We start from the raw sequence: 12,275 nt of genomic DNA, 5'->3' as shown, positions 1-12,275 counted from the left end.
GAGAGGTGTCAGTGCAAAGAAGGTGCAAATAGACGTGAGTTTGGACGCATTGCTCCATTTTCTGCTCGCGTTTGTGTCAAATGTATGAAAGTGTTACCTGTTGGGCAGGAAAGTTGACGCAAATACAAGACGCACGTTTTGGTGCTTCTCATCTGTGCGTCATGTAACGCCTATTGTCGCCCCACCAATCGCAACGGTCACACAAACAGCGCAAAACGTGGAGCAAAGACCTCTTTACATTGATGCAGAAAATGACACACTTTGCTGGTACATTGATGCAGAAAATGACACCCTTTGCTGGTACATTGATGCAGAAAATGACACCCTTTGCTGGTACATTGATGCAGAAAATGACACCCTTTGCTGGTACATCATGGTGTAAAACGATCTAAAAACAGACAACGTTATGAGAAAAAATTTGCAGAAATAGTTCCCGTTAGAATACAACATTTTGGGTGATATTGCAGAGGAGAAGCTGTTTAAATTTGAGCATCATTTTTGTAATTTTTTTTTAGTTTTTCTTTTCTTATAACATTTTTCTTTTAAAGATGTTTACATTTAGGGGTTTATTCATTAAACGGTGCATTTTGACATGCAACATTTCTGAGAAACAGGATGCATTTTGATGCAATGAAAAGCAGTTTTCTCAATATTCATTAACCATGATTATGTAGAAATATTGCTGCAGAAAGCATCTAATTTCCATCATATCTGTTTCGAGTCAATTACAGTAACCACCCTCTCTACTTATACGTGTGACAAACAACTTAACCTATACAGGGCGTTGTGAGATCTATATGCAGAAATATACATTATACTGTAGGTGTCAATCGGCTTTCACTCGCCTCTATCAAATCCTTAATCTCGCCTGCAATAATCGGAGGCGGGAAACCTCAGCGGAGTTGGCGAGAATTTCCTGGCGAAATGCAGTTGAGCTGTTTTTATTTAATAGCAGCTTTGCGCCTCCTATTGTGAGGGTGTTTTTGTTTTAATTATTATTTGTGTACAGCACAAACCAAATTGTTTTTTTAAATCACAATCAAACAGTTGTTGCACGGTTTGGACATGTGAGAACTCTTTAATAAATACTAGCTGATATACCCGGGATACAATTTTCCCGCTCCCCCTCGCTCTACGCTCACCCCCCTTTCACATCTCCATTTCCCCCCCCCCCCTCCCCTTCACAGTTCCGATTTCCCCCCCTAAATATCTCCAATTTTTCAACTCTTTAATAAATATTGTGGGAAGTGTCCGTGCGAAGTTGGGTGTTTTCACACACAAAAACGCCTTTAATGTAGTATAGACCCTTTATTGTGTATCTCAGTCAAGAAATACATGGGGGATGCAATCTTAATTTGTAATGCGTTTAGGCTCCTCTATTACTGCTTCAGCACAATCAGTGGCTCAGCCAAGACTGAGCTACTGAGTGAGCCACCTGTGCTGAAGCAGGGATATCCTGAAAACCTGACCTATTGGTGACCCTTGAGGGCTGCAGTTGGCCACCCCCGAAAAAGCACGTAGCCAAATATTGAAATCCAAGTCATTGGGGAAACTTGCTTGGATCTGAAAATATAAACCCAGGTTGGTAATGTCTGGATTTTGATGTCACATGGCCGTGATGTGTCAATCGTTCTAAACGGCATTCATATTTTTTATACATCTGTAATACCTTTTGTGGAAGTCGTATACAGATGTAGCAATGTTAACTGGCATCGGCACCACTGCCAGCTGTGGTGGTCACATCACTGGAGGATTCCCATTAAATTGCTTTTGAACGGAAATATTACAAGATACAGGCTCACAAGACGAGCTCAAGGTTACAATGTAACAGTAGAAAGTCTATTCATGAGGTTATTTTTCAGCAATGTTGGTCTTATTCACGTAGTACTAGTAAGTATCCTCACTGCTTGCTTGGACTTCAAGGATCCAAAATGATTTGCTCAAATTAATTCAAAATATTGTTTGACTAACGGTTGTTCCTACATTTAACGTGTGTACAAATTTCACGCCGCCAACTTATGTTTCCGTTCACTCTTTTAATGAAATATAACTTGGGCTCGGAATTGTTCATGGTGCTGGTTGTCCGATTTCCGTTGCAAAATAACTTCAGGTAACCTGATCTCTCTTCCATGGTATTGGGGCATCGGTATATGGTTTCTTTTCTAACATTTGTATGTCTTAAGGTGGTGGAAATAGATGTGTGCAAAACTGAAAAGCATGTAACAATGTCAAAGTACATATATCATATTATTACCAGAAGCAAAACAAAAAAATGTGAATGTTTGTTTTTTTAAACATTTTCAGAATGTATGCTTTGTGCGGCTTTTGTTAAACATTGCGCTGGTTTTATAGGTTCCTATAATTGTGCAGGTTGTTGAAAAGAAGAATACAGCCGCCTCTTAACCTGCTCACTGACCATGAATTACTTGCAGTCATAATGTATTAAAAGGATTTGTGTCAAAAAGACAAGAAAAAATGATGCCATCTTTAATGTGATCCACAGGGGGGACTAAATAATACTTTTATTTGGGAATGCTAAATAAACAGAGTTGTCATAAATGGAACCTTTTCAGGTTGGGCTAAAGTTGTGAATGGAGTGCCTCCGGGATCGATCCTGGGACCACTGCTTTTTAACTTGTTTATTAATGACCTTGAGGTTGGCATCGAGAGTAAAGTCTCCATCTTTGCTGATGACACTAAATTGTGTAAGGTAATAAAATCAGAGCAGCATATCATTTTTCTCCAGAAGGACTTGGAGAGACTGGAACCTTGAGCAGGTAAATAAATGGCAAATGAGGTTTAATACAGATATATGTAAGCTTATGCATTTGGGAAGCAAGAATAAACAGGCCACTTACAAATGAAATGGGGAAAAATTAGGTAAATCCTTGATGAAGAAGGATTTAGGAGTGCTTGTAGACGACAGCAGGCTTTGCAACCACTGCCTGACATTGGGCACTATTGCAAAGGCAAATAAGATCTTATCTTGCATTAAATGGGGAATGCATGGAAGACAATTAAATATAATTATGCCCCTCTATAAAGCCATTCATAAGAGCACACCTTGAATATGGAGAACATTTTTGGGCTCCCCTCCATAAACGACATAATGAAAGTAGAAAAAGTGCAGAGAAGAGCCACGACAATAAAGGGGATGGATAATCTGATTTATGAGGATAGGCTAGCTAAATTAGATTTATTTACATTAAAAAAGCAGGCATGTAAGAGGGTATATAGATGTAGTAGATGATAGAAGCACAGCCAAAATCCAGGAAACAAATATTCCATGGCAACTCCAGATCGCTGATTGTGTAATAAATAGTTTTTATGTTATCTGGAGTTGCCCTGGAATATTTATTTCCTGGATTTTGACTGTGCTTCTATAATCTATTACACCTGCTGCTGCTACAAGGATTGCACGTCCTGGAGTGATTGCCGAGTTGTCTTTATCATCACTGGCAGGTAATGGGCAGTAGCCCTATATTACAGGGGTGCGCAAAGTTTTTAAGTGCTATTACTCACAGGCTTCAATAGCTTTAAATTCCAGATGTTGCACACGCAGCCACTGTTTAATATAAACATCTAGAATCTTGTTACAGCTTCATGTACTCGGCGTTACTAAGTTTGTGCATAAAACGAATAAAGCTTCAAAATGTTATAGCGATGATAAAAAACCAATAAATCATTGAAAGGTCACAGAAATTAGAAGCCCGTGGCTGCGTAATGTATCGGAAATGATGCAGACGACTTTATTTTATAACCAAAAATGACTTCACCCAACAATCCTAAAATTATATTTCTAGTCCATTGAAATTCAGTTTAATATGAATGTTTTACACACAAAACCGGTTAAGACTGTTGAAACTTTGCTCCAGAACAGACGTTTATCAAACACATTATTTTCACATGTTTTTGGATTATTTAATCTGCGGAAACTATGGTAATTGGAGTAAAGAAATCTTTCAAAAATATTTTAAAGCAGGTACAGCAATGCTAAAATATATTACACATGATCAGGACAGATATATAATAATATAATAAGCTTCATTTGAACATCCTGAACCATTTAGTCCTGTGCACTTAATTCCAACATTGGAAACCACAGCACACTAACAGCACATTTTAGGCCTTCATTACAATTGGATATATGTTCAGCATCTACAATGGGTTAGTTGAGGTTTGATTATAAATCCCCCTTATTAATGGTTTGCAGTATTCTGCCACGTTGTTACCTTGTGACACTTGTAATCAAAACCGCGCATAGTAAAATGTGCCCGCTGTGCTTTGCTAACGTTAAAACTGGACGGTTCAAATGTATATTACCGGGCAGGACAGTGAGATACAGTCACGCTGCCTTAAAGTGGCGCTTTATTTGTGCTAGTGTCTGGTTTTCATCAAATATTAATGTTAGAAAAGTAATTGTGCTGCCCAGTGATGTCAAAAATAAATACAAATGGAAACAATTTTAGAAAAGACGCTGAATTAGAGATTGCAGTCACCACTGTTAAAAAGAAATTGCTCTATTCCAGGAGCGGCCTCCTCCAGTCCTCACGGGCCACCGACAGGCCCGTCATTAGGGTTATCAATGCTTCAGCGCAGGTGCTGAAGCAGGGATATCCTTAAACCCTGTCCTGTTGGTGGCTGGACTGGAGATGGCCACTCCTGCTTTATTCTATGACCACTTCCTGCATGTTAAACTCAGACGACATCAATGCAGTAAGGTGCTTCAAGCTGTAGAAGCGGTGGGGCGTGTGTGTGGTGCTGTGGTGCTGTGGTGCGTGTGTGTGGTGCTGTGGTGCGTGTGTGTGGTGCTGTGGTGCGTGTGTGGTGCTGTGGTGCGTGTGTGTGGTGCGGTGGTTCGTGTGTGTGGTGCTGTGGTGCGTGTGTGTGGTGCGGTGGTTCGTGTGTGTGGTGCTGTGGCCGCGTCACCATGTTGGCACCAAGTTCCCTTGCCCGTACAGGTCATATTCCTTGTAAAGGATATAGTCTTTCAGGCGGTTGGGCAGTGGGAGGAATGACATGAACACGGGACAGCGCAGGTGTAGGCGGCCCATGCACTTCCTGATCTTCAGGCGGCACAGATGTTTCAACAAGCGAGGATTCACTGTAACAAACGTGCAGGAGAAAAGCCTGGTAAGAGGAGCGCTGCTCTGACTGTGAGGCTGATGTGTACATTAGTGCTTCACGTTCTATGATGAGGAAGCATTCTATGGAGATTCCAACAGCAGTAATTCCAGTGCTCGCCTTTAGTTGCAGGGCTAAAATAGATGTATTCATCTATATCAGAAGTGGCCAACTCCAGTCCCCAACAGCCAACAACAGGTCAGGTTTTAAGGATATCCCTGCTTCAGCACAGGTGAGCCACCAGTGCTGAAGCAGGGATATTCGTAAACCCTGAACTGTTGGTGGCCCTTGAGGAATGGAGTTGGCCACCCCTGATCTATATTGTATCTATATATTGTAGCTGGTAAACCTGAGGGTTATTACACTGATTATTTAGGAAACTTCCTATATTAACCTTGGAAACTGATACAATACACTACTGTGGATCCATAAAACAAATGTTATCAATCTCCCCAGATATATTTGTTTAAATTGATATGCTAGAAATTCACATTTGGATTCAAAGCGGTGATGATGTATTTATTTATCCAAACGTATTCTTAAATCCATATATTAGGCCCCAACAAAGTAAGCGTGTTTCAATCAAGACGAACAATAGTTATGTGAAATAAAATAAATAGGAACCGCGCACAAAATAGTGCAAGTGAAATAGCAACGTGTTTCAAATAGAAGTGAATTGTTTCTACTCCAGTGAGTAAGTGCTAATTGCAATAGAAAAGTGTTCAGACCAAGTTAAATAATTTTAATAAAACCTGTGACTTCTTGTGGTAAACTCTGAGGCTGCTGCTGTAAAGATCATGGATTGGCTCCACAAAGCATAACACTAGTGAAAAAAACAAAAAGAAAAACAGCGCAAATCCTCATTGTGTAGTATTAAATATATTGTGAATATATCAGCTGGTAAGTATCACACGTACATCAATAAAATGGTAAAAGGACATAACATGTTGGGGACATGTTACCACTACACCCGCTCTTCCACACCAGATCCCGTCAGATGCAGGCCGATCCAGGGATTAAGATTGTTCTCCTGGGCTGCTGTGGATCGTCTCTTTGTCTCCGTCTCAATCGTCTGTGTGGAGCACGAAATAGAGCCTCACAGGAACGCTGGTACACTCAGATCCCGGTATCGGATTCTAGGGGAACTGCCAATGATGTCACTGCGACTCCGTCGCGTCTTGGACGTCACTGGTGGTGTAGACTGGTAGCGGGTGGGAGTATCCGTGTGGAAACACTACCGCAGTGCGCTAGGAACCCACAAACAAATATGGAACGGCGCTAGCGTGTGCACCTCCTTCATACGCGTTTCGTAATTAAATACTTCGTCAGGGAGTCAGGTCCCCAACATGTTATGTCCTTTTACCATTTTAATGATGTACGTGTGATACTTACCAGCTGATATATTCACAATATATTTAATACTACACAATGAGGTTTTGCGCTGTTTTTCTTTTTGTTTTTTTGAACAATAGTTATGTAAGATCTGCAGATACTTGCTTGATATCGTGTTGATTTCGGGCCAAAGTTTCTGTTGAACAAGAACTCCTGTCAATTTACAGCAAAACTGTACGTGGTCAACATAATCCAGCATGATCCGCACAACGTTCCCAGAGAGGTGTTTGAACCAGGTCAGTGATATCACCTCACAGAACTAGAAAAGAAAAAGTCTGATTATCCAGAAGGTGCAGAACAAGACAATCAAGTCAATGATTTGTAGTGCATCAAAATCTCTCTCCCCCTGTATCTCCTATTCTATGTCATTACTACAGCGATGCAGTGAGGCTCCAGTGAAACGCAGGACATTTCCATGTCTGAGAGCAGCATATGTAACATTACGCTGACTTAACTGATTCACTGACATTCCAGAAAATTACTGCAATGTGCAATATATTTTTTTATAAAGTAAAGCAAAACGTAAAAAGTGATGTATATATAAATCCTACTTTCTATCCCAGAGGTAGAACATAGTTGAGTTAGACTTGCAATTCTATACTATCCAAAACGACATTATCTAGAAGTGTGATAACTAATGAAACAGGTCTACGGGTTTTATTGTTCAAATATAAACAAGCAGACCCATTCGGCCATGTTAGCAGAGTTCTAGATTTGTCGCGTCAGAATTATTTAATAATAAATAGTTTGTGGTGTGTGTAATTTCTTCTGCAAAGGAATCATGGTTTGTGAATAACCTCCCTGATGTAAATGCAGTGAAGGAAATAGTGGAAATTAAGACAATATCAAGACAAATAATGCATGACATGTTTAACTCCCTTCCCAGCCCTAATTGTTGGCATAGTGCAGGGGGAGGATGGATAAGTGGACCTCTGAAGCTATTTCAGGATGGACGATTTGTGCTTGGGCCAAACTACCTTACTTGGGCTGATGCTCTCCTAAATCTCTACACACTGAGACTTTATACCAGTCTAAGAAGCCAACTTCAGCCCAGGTGCATATTCTAACTCCTCAGCCAGCTAATGAGCTTGGCTTTGTGCTATTTTCAAATAATAATTATATATTCTCTGAGTACCATGGTATCTTTGATCACTGTAGAAGTCCATCCATCAGATCCATATGTGGGATGCAAAGTATCCCCATCAGGGCAATCAAAACATCGATGTATGTTATATCCATAGTTAAGCAACATCCTCAGCATGACTTCGTCTTTAAGAGCGTACAGTAGAGCTGATGGGAAGTGTAAGGGATTTACTCTGCAGACGTAGTTTACGTTGGACCCATGACGGAGTAACAGGTTTACCAGTTCATAGTTGCCCATTCTAAGTGCGACCTGCAGACAGTTAACTGGGTCCTGGTTAGGATGGGCCCCAGCATCCAGAAGGAGATGAGCTGAGGAGACATCCCCGTTTGAAACTGCAAAGTACAATGCAGACTTTCTCTCGTCGTCATAACCTTTTTGGACCCTCTGGGCCAGCATGAAGTTGACATCAAACCCGGATCGGAGGAGAAGATCGAGGCACTTTGGATGTCCTCCTGCAGCTGCCGAGTGGACTGGGCTCATTCCACTTCTTTTAATGGCTGCATTATCCGTCACTGGGACCAGTTTCTTTAGTGCTCTGTAGCAGGGAAACGGTAGAAGCCATTACAATTGTAGTCACAAATAACATCCGCAGATAGTTATAATACGTTGCATCATCCATGTACATGCTACTGTATTCTTAGATTTCTTTCATTTAGACATGTTCATCTTATTTAATCTTCTACCTTTCTGCAGTGGTTAATGGCATTGAATGAAGAAACTATTGTCACAGGTATTGAATTTGATAAAACCATTTCAGAGGCAAAGTTTCAGCGAGTCACTTCATCCCCCTGAGGCCCGGGTACCAACATTTGACTGTACAAGACAGGGACGTGTACCTTGAAAAGCCGGCACTGTTCTGCTATGCAAGAACAAATCATGATTAGTAGCAGTTATTTTAATGAAGGGATTAACATAATTGTGTAATTGGCTGCATTTTGCTTCTAGATAACTCAAGTCACACTGCAGTTCTGTCGGATACTTCTAATACTTAGCAGGTTTTAATAATGAATAACTGCGTATTTGTGACTCACGAGAGGTGTCCTCTGTAGGCCGCCCTGTGTATTGGTAAATGACCCGAGTGCTTTGGGACATTGGCATCAGCTCCATACTCCAACAGGAGAGAGAGGCCACCTGGGTTACCTGCAGCAGCAGCTTCAAACAGAATGGAAGCAGAGTCGGATGCCTGGGACAAAACATTAGCACCTATCGGAAGCAAAAGAACATAGACATGTACAGTACGTTGGTCAAGTCATACATGAGCGATGCCCTGCGGTCCCCTATCTGCAGCCTACGATGGTTTCAAACTGCAGAGCCACCTTGCAACCCACCAGGCCATTCTATTATAGACAGCCCAGCAACCAGTGGCGATGAAATGCCTATTCAATATATGAAATGGATTGCATTGTACTTTAAATAAGGCCATAGCAATTCCAGCCCGAGCTATCAATATAACCACGTATACTATTAAGATCAATTGTATTCAAATGTAAATTGTAATTGGTATTTTATGTTGATGAAACCATTTTTGAATGACTACAACAAGCGACAGAGAAGCCCAATGCTACATCCAATATGACAAAAATACACAGTAAAATACTTAGATATTCTCTTGAAAAGGGGTCATTTAGTTTAACCCTTTGGCCAAAGCGTTGTAAGCATGCGCGCTATGACAAGGCAGACCCAGTTCGCAGGTCCTACCACTACCAGATAAAATACTAATAGACCTATAGTAGAATTAAAATTCTCATTTACCTCTATTAGGAGGGAGAAAGACAAACATTGGATCTATATCCAGTAAAATGAAAAAGGACCTGCTGACTTGGGAAGTGGGGAGGGGCGGGCTTAAAACCTGGGAAGGAGGAGCCACTAACCTCCAACAGCTGAGACAGCTGAGAATAAGTTCCTTTTTGAATGACATGAGAACATATCTATCAGGTGAGACACCGACAAAGATTCTCACCAGTTCATAATTTACTACAATAGGGAATAATATTTTCCCTTGTCTGTAAAACTCCATAATTGTAATCTATGATGCTATTCAGCAGACTATTCAGATTTTCCCTTTTGTCTGGAAGAGGTTGAGCTGCAAAAATGTAAGACAATGGGGATCAAAAGTAGGAGAGAAAATGGAGTTTAATCACCTGTGTATATAATAACCTCTTTGTTAACAGAGAGGCCCACAATGAATTGTTCAACAGTTGGTTACGGGCCATTCTCCCAATAAAGAGGTGTTAAACAGGGGCATTCTGAGTAGTTGTTTCCATCCATACAAGGCTGGGTAAGCAGCATGGTCTCTTTAATGCTGTGCAGTGAATAGTGAGAATCGCACAGCGGGTCTGGCTGCTTTAATCGTGTACCTTTTTGGATGAGGATTTCCATGACGTCTGTATACCCATTCTGTGCAGCGAGTGCCAAGGGCGTGAACCCAAAGTTACTGGCAGAGTTGGCATCGGCCCCGGCACGAAGCAGAAGACCCACCATGTCCTTCCGCCCGAGCTTCGCTGCTTCGTGTAACGCGGTCCTGTTATCCACACACAGTAAATTCACATTGGCTTTGAAACGCAGCAAGAGAGAAGCAATATCGTATGATCCGTGTCGTATCGCTAAGAACGAGAAGACACAAAGCATCTTTATACATGTCCAAATGGCTGGATTTATTGTAAACACCAATAACACAAACATTTCATCCACCACACCCTCTTCTTCTTAGAGAAATAAGGAGACGTTTCTGGGTACAATCGTGCAAGGTTTAAGTAGCGTGCAGCGGGATTACTGGTCAGTGATCTTCCCCAGGATGGTTCCAGCTCTATTTATTTGAATCTGCTAACATTCATTTGAAAGGAGCGGAAATATTCTCCTGAAAGGGGAAGACTGCTTTACAGCGCGTTGAATAGGGCCCAATGTCTCTATATGAGCACTGCTCCCTCTTATTCGTTTTGAGAGTAAAAACTTTAGCCACCCTTAATGCTGCATTGGGCAATTATATTGAGCTTTTCTTTACACTTCTAATCGCCAGCGTTCATTTTCCATGAAGAAAATAGATCTTAACATATCCACAGCACAGTTATTTGCTAAATGTGGTGAATTTTGTGCTTTACCCACACAGTCCTGGTGCTTCTAAAACACACAACAGAGAAGCCCAATGCTACATCCAATATGACAAAAATACACAGTAAAATACTTCTATATTCTCTTGAAAAAGGGTCATTTAGTTTAACCCTTTGGCCAAAGTATTGTAAGCCTGTGAGCCACGACAAGGCAGACCCTGTTCACAGGTCCTAACACTACCAGATAAAATACTAATACACCTATAGTAGGATTAAAATTCTCATTTACCTCTATTAGGAGGGAGAAGGGCCAACATTGGATCCATATCCAGTAAAATGAAAAGGACCCGCTGACTAGGGAAGTGGGAAGGGGCGGGGCTTAAAACCTGGGAGGGAGGGGCCACTAACCTCCAACAGCTGAGACCAGCTGAAAATAATTTAAGTTGTGTGTTGTTTGTTAACTTCTAAAACACAGTAATGACAAACTAAAGAGGTTTCTCACATTGTTTGGGGGAACTTATGGGGCAGTAATCCTTTTGCTTCTAAACTGACCAGCAACGCATTGTGTTGCATTGTGTTGCATTGTGTTGCAGGCCCCTGTAGTAGCAGCCATAAAAGTGATCAGCGTCGCTCTTTGCCAGGATGAGAAGTTGAAACATTAGTTGTTCTGAAAAATCAGCTTTATTTTGACCTCCCAGGGGATTGAGCAGACAGGAAAACCACCAGCCCAACGCGTTTCACTCCCACAATGCTATAGCTCTGAGGAAGCACTCATTGTCGGTGGGAAACGCGTTGGGCTTGTGGTTTTTCTGGCTGCATTGAACGGCGTAAGATCCGGGATCTGCCTGCACTGCCTGTGGATCTATTTGTAAAGTTACGCTTGGACTTAAAGGTTGCTTAAAGTCTCTGTTTTTTCAGCACGGAGGAACTTCCGTGTCTGCGATGCCCTCAGCGGTTACAGGTAAGTGGAACGGGTTAGCAGCCGCAATAATTTTTCGTGTGATATTTTAATCCAACCACAAACGCCGTCTACCATCAATAATATGCCAGAAACAATAAGAAGGTTGAGTTACCTACAACTAATGGGGAATCTCCAGTATCACTCTTGGCATCGGGGCGACAGCTGTTAGAAAGCAGAAAGTTGACGTGTTCCAATTTGCAGCCGTCTACTGCCAAATACAGCGGGGTTTCGCCTTGTAGAGTGGTCTTTTCCCTAACACTGTAACTTGAAGCTGAAACACATTGTAAACAACGGTTACTTTCTGCCAAATCCAGAGTGAATGCTACATATTTGGAAATGGTGAAAATTAATAGGAAAAGCTAAGAATGACTCACATTTAAATACAATTTCCAGAATGTTTCCGTGCAACTGCGCGGCTGCCTCGTGCAGTGGGATCCAGCCTCTGTCATCCGCCTCTTGAAATGCAGATGTGTGTGAGCAGAATTCAGTTAAAGCCTTTTCATCACCTGTGCGAAGTGAAATGACAAGGTGAGGATCCATACACATGCAACGGTGCAATTCCCGATGAGCAACGCGTGAAAGAATTGTAATCAGCTGGAAACACTTA

The 12,275-nt window shown here is 41.5% G+C and overlaps 1 protein-coding gene across 1 annotated transcript in view; it reads right to left on the bottom strand.

The window, feature by feature from the left end:
• Window positions 1–1,280: 1,280 nt before the first annotated feature.
• The window catches only part of ASB14 (ankyrin repeat and SOCS box containing 14), a 30,823-nt gene continuing 19,828 nt past the window's right edge, over window positions 1,281–12,275 (bottom strand). Inside the window, exons 4-10 of the mRNA XM_075574836.1 lie at window positions 12,043–12,174; window positions 11,781–11,939; window positions 10,018–10,263; window positions 8,692–8,863; window positions 7,652–8,195; window positions 6,622–6,775; window positions 1,281–5,104 (exon numbers count right to left, since the gene is read on the bottom strand). Coding sequence (XP_075430951.1) covers window positions 4,926–5,104; window positions 6,622–6,775; window positions 7,652–8,195; window positions 8,692–8,863; window positions 10,018–10,263; window positions 11,781–11,939; window positions 12,043–12,174 — 1,586 coding nt within the window. The 3' untranslated portion in view covers window positions 1,281–4,925. The remainder of the gene's footprint in view (window positions 5,105–6,621; window positions 6,776–7,651; window positions 8,196–8,691; window positions 8,864–10,017; window positions 10,264–11,780; window positions 11,940–12,042; window positions 12,175–12,275) is intronic.

This window comes from Ascaphus truei, chromosome 17, assembly GCF_040206685.1.
Source record: "Ascaphus truei isolate aAscTru1 chromosome 17, aAscTru1.hap1, whole genome shotgun sequence".
NCBI lineage: Eukaryota > Metazoa > Chordata > Amphibia > Anura > Ascaphidae > Ascaphus > Ascaphus truei.
This window is presented reverse-complemented; position numbering and strand designations above follow the sequence as displayed.